The sequence below is a fragment of the Fundulus heteroclitus genome, chromosome 4, assembly GCF_011125445.2.
Source record: "Fundulus heteroclitus isolate FHET01 chromosome 4, MU-UCD_Fhet_4.1, whole genome shotgun sequence".
Lineage (NCBI taxonomy): Eukaryota > Metazoa > Chordata > Actinopteri > Cyprinodontiformes > Fundulidae > Fundulus > Fundulus heteroclitus.
In genome coordinates, this window is record NC_046364.1 from 35,157,315 (window position 1) to 35,164,677 (window position 7,363).

The 7,363-nt window shown below is 44.3% G+C and overlaps 1 protein-coding gene across 1 annotated transcript in view; it reads right to left on the bottom strand.

The window, feature by feature from the left end:
- The window catches only part of adamtsl7 (ADAMTS-like 7), a 57,708-nt gene extending 50,886 nt beyond the window's left edge, over positions 1-6,822 (bottom strand). Inside the window, exons 1-4 of the mRNA XM_012868682.3 lie at positions 6,354-6,822; positions 5,717-5,771; positions 5,480-5,546; positions 2,897-3,216 (exon numbers count right to left, since the gene is read on the bottom strand). Of these exons, the coding sequence (XP_012724136.2) occupies positions 2,897-3,216; positions 5,480-5,546; positions 5,717-5,745 (416 nt within the window). The 5' untranslated portion in view covers positions 5,746-5,771; positions 6,354-6,822. The remainder of the gene's footprint in view (positions 1-2,896; positions 3,217-5,479; positions 5,547-5,716; positions 5,772-6,353) is intronic.
- Positions 6,823-7,363: the final 541 nt, after the last annotated feature.

Below are 7,363 nucleotides of genomic sequence, written 5' to 3' on the forward strand. Positions count from 1 at the left end.
ATATGGCGGTGACGTTGACGTGCGAACCTGCGCCCTATGACGCGTCTACGTATATATGTCTGTGGTCCTCATGCATGGCTTAAAAGATTCACTTTAGTGTCCATCACACAAACTATCAGGTTGCAACTACACATCTATGACAGTAAATGTTCCCTGTTGCTTTTCAGAGAAGGTGGAACTATTTAGGGTGTTGATAAAGTATTTATACCCCTAATTTGTAAATGTTACCTAATTTGTCACATTACAAACTTCCATGTATTCAGTTTGGATTTTATGTAACAGAGCAACATAAATCAGTGCATAATTACTCACTGTTTGAAGCAGGAACATTATACCTAACTGTTTGGAGTCGATACTTGTAATATCGACTTCCACTGCTTTTAAAGCTGCAGGTCTTTTTGGGTATTTCCACCAGCTTTACAAAAGCTTGAAACTGACATTTCTACACATCCTTATTTCTTAAATAAACCAAGCTCAGTGAGACTGGATGAAGAGTGCCTTGCCACAGATGTTTAGCTGTATTTAGCTCTGGTAATTGACTGAACATTTCTAACACATGCAAGTGTTTTTATCTAAACCATTCCACTTTCGCTCAGGCTGTGTTTAGGATCGGTGCCCTACTAAAAGATCAACCTCTAGCTCCAAGTGTTTTACAGCCTCTAACTTTTTTTTTTCTTCTAGGATTTAGCTTCATCCATCTTCCCATCAAATGACTAGTTTCTCTGTCCCGGCTGAAGAAAAGCAGGGACACATATCTGGCCTTTTGTTGCTGTCAGCAGATTCTACTGCCTGAGCTCTGGATCTTTGCAGCTCATCCAGAGTTACCACTAGTCTCTAGGCAGCCTTTCTGATCAATGCTCTACCTGCTACACCTGATGTTTCAGGTGAATGACCATGCCCTTAGAGGTTTGTAGCAGTGATATTTTCCATTTTTTAGATGATTAAGGGAAGTGTGTCTAGAAGAAATGAAAGCGAAGGAGCCAAATGACATGACACAAAGTCACCCAGAGGGGGAGTAGGCCAACACGATAATCCCTAATCACCCCGTCCCTCACCCACAACCTCATCCTCCCCCCCCACCATCATCGCTCAGGACACCACGGGGTGTTGGAGGACTTTGGTTGCTAAAGCCAACTTTTGTTTTTTTAGTCCTGGTGACAAGAAAAGATGAGAACTTTTTTTTTCTGTGTTGAGACAACAACAGACTACCCTCTCCCTACCGCTGCATCTCCCTTATTTCTTGGCTCTCACCGGTGAAAAGCTCAAACAAAGTTAAATAAGAGATGTTCAATAAGATGTTTAAATCTGGAGCTAGTGCTTCATCACCTAACCTTGGCCGAAAGGTGGCACAGTCGGTAGCGCTGTTTCCTTGCAGTGAGAACGTACTGGGTTTGAAAGCCAGGCTGGGATGTTTCTATATGGAGTGTCCATGTTTTCTGCAAGCACTCTGGCTTCCTCCCACAAAGTACATGACTTTTAGTTTAACTGATAACTTCAAATCTCCCTTAGTTATGAGTGTGTTCGTATAGGGTTGTCATGTGTGACTCTGTGTTGCCCCGTGATGGACTGGGGACTTCTACAGGGTGTACGCGGCCTCCGAGCCTGCAGGAATGACCGGATGCAGACGATGGATTGCTTTAAAGGTATACTATGCAACCGGGGTTAATTTTCCAGCGAGGCTCCCCCCAGAGGGCGAAAGTAAAAGTGCACTGTCGTAAAGATGCTCAGCTGTTCTGGTTTCTCCGTCAAGCCAGGCGTGGTTGTTTTGAGCTTAGCAGACAGGCGAACGCAACGAAAAGTTGAAAAAACGGCAGTACAAACAATGACTAACGCAGTGAAGGTATGAACATCAGGGTTTCCCGCAGCGCTATCTTGGTGAGGCGGCCGCCTCGCAAAACTCACGCTACCCTCGCCAACATTCAAAAAAAATAAATAAATAAAATAATAATAATAATAATAATAATAAATCGATATGCTTGCATGTTTATTTGACGTTAACACGCGGTTCTTTGTTGTTGCTTTCGCGCGTGCATATAGTGAATGGCAGGGCAAAAACACATGGAGTTCTCGCCGTAAAGCAAGACCGACTCTCGCGGTCTTGCAGAGACTTCTGAGCCTGTGTGTGCGGGCCGAGGAAATACCGTACTTGCAATTGCAAGTACGGTATTTCCCCCACAGACCACCAGGGCTGCCGAGAAAACCTTTGTTTGGCCTGAAATGACTCATTTAATCATCCAAAACGGTATGGAACACATTAATTAGCTGAAAAATGTTGCATAGTATGCCTTTAAAGCGCTCCACAACATTCTCAAAATGGGCCTTCACAGAACAGTTGCATTTCTACTGAGATTAAATTGCGCACAATGAGTGGATTTACTTTTCAGGTGATACCCGAAGACAGCTGTTTGTACTAGATTTCATTTTTGGGTGTTAGAATAAAGAGGGCTGAATACAAATGTACACCTCATTTCATATTTTTCTTTATTAAAAAGGTCTGTAAACATGTATTGTTTTCTTTCACCCTTGCAATCATGCCTTTTTTTGTGTTAAGTCTATGACTTAAAATCCCATTAAAATACATTAGGGAAAATTTGCAAAAGTTCAAGGGTTATGCCACTTTTGCAAACCCATTTATGCAAAGCCCCTGTACTGGTTTTCTGCACAACTAAGTCAAATGACTGGAATAACTCGTCAATATGCGATCAGGTGCTGCAGGAGCCTTTTAGTTTCCCATTCATTTAAGACAGTTGCGGGGAAGCAGGGAAGAGCCACAGTAAAACGTGCCGGACAACGGGCCCGTGAAGACAATGGGCCCTGAGAAACTGCCTGATATTATTAAAGAAACAATCATTTTCGGTTTCATTCATGCAGAAAAGTAGTACAAATATTTAAGTACCTGCGTTCTCCTGGCCGGCTCTGCTTCTCCCTCCTCGGCTCTCCCCTGCTGCTGCTGCCGTTGAAGGCTCTGACTCCACTGTGGCTCGGAGCAGCAGCAGGCTTCAAAGCTGAAATGACATAGCCCGGCTGCTGGGGCTGAACTGTAGCTACTCTGGCGGGGTATTGAGTGTACACAGGCAGACAGGGCCTCGTCTGTTCTTGTACCCCTTTCCCACACGTCCGGGAGCAGGTTGACCAGGCGCCCCAGGTGCCCCAGGTACCCTGGATTTCCCTGTACTTGTCCCTGTTCTCCTGTTGATACTCTGTCCTCTGCGGCACCTGTAGGGAGGTAAAAGAGCTTATATTGGGGATGCAGCTAAGTGCAAAAAAGTGGAACAGTGCCATTAGAAGTGAAAGCCAAGTACTGATGGCAGCATTCATCAACAAGTCTTTAATCTCTGCAGATCTCGTATTGGAAAAAGGCTCAAGTCAGTGACCTCATCTCCTCACCATGAATACCCAGATCTTGCACCCCTCTGCCTCCCTTCATGAAGCAGACCTCTGTTCGGTGTAATGAAACCCTGATCTGGCTGGTTGACCAGCATCTATTAGTGGCCTATCCCCGATTGGCTACCTGAATAACTCTCTGTGCTCCCTTCTGTCGGTCCAGGGACGTTTTAGCGGCGATCAGTGAGCTCGCTGTTTGAAGAACAGTGTGCCAAAAGCGGCATTTTGTGTGGAAATCCGGCTTTTTGAGAAGCGCTTTGTCTCTATTCACATCAACTTCTCTGGGCACACACGGCCGCAGTAAAAACTCAGCTACTGCTGCGCCTAGGATGAAAAGTGAATACGGGAGCGGCGGGGGGAGCTGGCAGGGAGCTCCTCGGATGTCAATCAGCGCCAGTAGCTATTCAGCAGGACTTCAAAACTCCCCGCCCCTGGCTCCTTTACTGCTTCAACTCAATGCCACTGTCATCTCCGGGTCAGCACCGGGTCAAGCAGCTGGACTCCAAGTGGAAGCACGTGGAGTTGACCCGCACAACTTTAAAGTGAAATTGCAGCGGATATGTCACTAAGCTTCACACATGAGCTTTCTTCCATGCGGCTTCTGCTCCCGGAGGGTTCGAGAAACGATGTTTGCTGACAGCTGACATCCGGCCTCTCTGTTTCGCTTTGCGTGCGTGACTCTTCAGCACAAGTTCACAGATTATGAAGCAATGGAGGTTCTCAGACAAGGCGCTCTTACCGCTTCTTTATAGTAAGAGTGAGAAAATCTTGCATGTGCGTGTCATCACAACAATAATATGTCTGGCAGCATCGTATGCAGGTCCATATCAAAGCGTTAGAATGTAACTGAAAAGTTCATTTAGTTCAGTAGTTTCAGGTCAAAAATGAAACCCAGACAGGTCTGTTACACTTACTGTGATGCACTTTTGTTTTTTTTGGTTTGTTTGTTTTGTTTAGGTTTTTACTACAAAAAATGTTCATCTACTGACAGGTATGTCAATGTACTCTGCAGTACACGAAACCAGTACTTTTGCATGAATTACAGCATTACAGCTGCATGGCATGGAGGCAAGCAGCCTGTGGCACTACTGACGTGTTAAGAAAGCCCAGGTTGCTCTACTAGCAGCCTTCAGCTTGTCTGGATTGGCTCTGGTGTCTCTTCTCTTCCTTTTTGACAATACCCCATAAATTATCTACTAGGGTGGATCAGGCAAATTTGCAGGCCAAACAAGGCTGTGGTACTGTCTTATTAAACCAGGTATTGGTGCTTTTGGCAGTGAGTGCAGGTATTGAGTCCTGCAGGAAAATGAATACAGCATCTCCATTAAACTCTTTCAGCAGAGAGATCCATAAAGCCCTCCACAATTTTCTGGTGGACTTTTCTGGCTGTACCAAATTTGAACTTGCGAAAACGCAGCGGACCAACACCAGCAGATAACATGACTCCCCAAGTCATCACTGACGTTGGAAACTTTTCACTGGATTTCTGTGTCACTCCGCTCGTTCTCCAGACTCTGGGAGATGGATGCCCAAATGAAGGCAGAATTTGCTTTCATCTTAAAGCAGAGTAGTTAAGCAAGAGTCCAGTGATCTTTATCCTTAGACCAGATGAGACCCTTCTGATTGTGCTCGGTTATCTCCACGGTTAGATGTAAATGCTGCCTACTAAACATTTGAACAAGCTTTGCTTCACAATCCCCTTAAGTCTGCTATGATACAACTGGTGCCCCTTTTTCCAACATGTTTGTTTCTTCCACTCAACTTTCTATTCATATATGCATGGTTACAGCACTTAAATAACAACCAGCTTCCTTAGCAATTACCTTTTCTGCCCAGTGATTGTGGAGGCGATAAATGGCTATGAAATTTCCACATTGAAAAATCATTTTTAACTGGTCTTCAAAAAGTAAAAAAAAAACCGAATTGTGTCTTTTCATTAGCTCCGATCAAAGTTTGAAAAAAATAATAAATACAATCTGTGTCTAATGCTTTAATATGATATGTGAGCTTCACTTTTTGAATTGAATTACTGACATACATGTATGCTCTACTGCTACACTAAGTTATTGACCTGCGAGGTCCGAACGTTGCTCACCTTCCTGTGATCAGCTGTTTGTTGACTGTGCAGGAGTTGAGGCCAAAGCAGCAGCAGAACAGATAATCTGCATACAACAGAGACGTGGTTACTGCACAGAACCACAGTTTGGATCAGATTTATCAAATCATAAACTGGGATGCAATATAATGACTCTGTTAACTATGTTGTTGACTTAGCATAAAGTATGTAAGAAAAAGACAAAAGAAAACGGAAAAAAGCAAACAGGTAAATTACCTGACGCTCCAAAACCTGACTTCTAGCATGGCGAAGCGTTCTGCAGCGCTGGACACTGTGTGCAAAAAAAAAAAAAAACGGAAATTGCTTTGCAACAGTTCAAATGTACTTAATCTCGCCAAGTGTCCGGATCTTGACTTTTCTTTTACATTCTCAACAAAAAATCATTCAGCCTGAACGCCCACAGACGCTGACTCTGGCAGAAACTGTTAAAGTCTTCCACCCACTTGACCATGTGAGTTGACCTCGGACCTCTTTGGCTCCTAATGAGGGAGCTCCTCTGGTGAACCCTCACTCCCACTCCCCCCCTCCCACACACACACACACACACACACACACACACACACACACACACACACACACACACACACACACACTCAATAGCAGACAGTGGGTCTGAAATCCAGCTAGAGAAAGCCTTTCACCTCCCAACCCCACAGCATTTAACGCAGCCCTGATTTGTCTTATTTAGGTTCACTGAAGCACACAATACGCTTTCTAACCAGTCCTGGGCATAATTATGCATGCACTGATCATACAGGAGCAGCTGGGTTTATTAGCTGCAAACTTTGCATGAACAGAAAACCAGGGAATTAACCAGAATACATTGTAAAGTTTGTATTCCGCTTACATGTACCTGCAGCTTAATGATGATAAAGTCCTGCTTTTTATTCCGGCGTATCCTCTCTAAGCGCAGGTATCCTCGTGGTGGAAACACGGATCCGTGAAGAAATGCGGGCTTTCCCTCTGAAGACCGGGTGCAGATCCATGTTACCCAGCGAAGCCCTGCGGGGAGTTCTGCATCAATCAGACCATGCGCTCCGGGTGCAGCTATTCATGGTTCTGCTTTTACGCGCAAACACAAGGACTGTGACAGAGAGCTGAAAACTGACACAGCAGAAGGAAAACACCCTCTGCTGGCGGCCCCTCCCTCAGCCAACCTACTCCGCTTACTTTATCCTTTGAGCTGTCACGAAAAATACGGAGGTGGGAGTCACCTCCGCTTTTGTTTTGTTTTTTTCCCAGAGTGCGCGCTTGGATTTGTCTGAGCGTGAAGGAGAAGCAGAGTAGTTAAGTTTTTGTCAGCCGCTCAGCCACATCCACACTCTCACACTCCGTTCTTTATCACAAAAGCATTGTGTGCGATCAACTACTCATTAATGCATGTTTGAGTCGATATCAGACAGATCGTTATTGTGCTGTTTACTCAGCCAGCGTGTCCAAAAATACTTGACTGATAACGCTTCCTTGCACAAGCCTTCGTACTCCTTGAACTTTTCCACATTTCACATCACAATCAAAAACTAGACTGTATTATAATTAAACAAACACAAAGTAGTGTATGACTGTGAAGTACGTGAAACTGAATAAATGGTTGTTTTGCAAACTAAAGTCTGAAAAGTGTGGCTCACATTTTTCAACCACTTCTCTGATTAAACACTTTTTTTTAGATTCACCTCCAAGTCTTTTTAGCGCCTTCTCTTCAAGCTTTGCAAAGCCATTTGGTCTGAATTTACCTCTGTCCATCTTCTCATCAACTTTGACCAGCTTACCTTGCCCTGCTGAAGAAAAAATTTGCTACATCTATTATGTGGCTTGTGCCAATATTAACATTGGACTTGTTATGACTATCTTCCAGCAATCCTC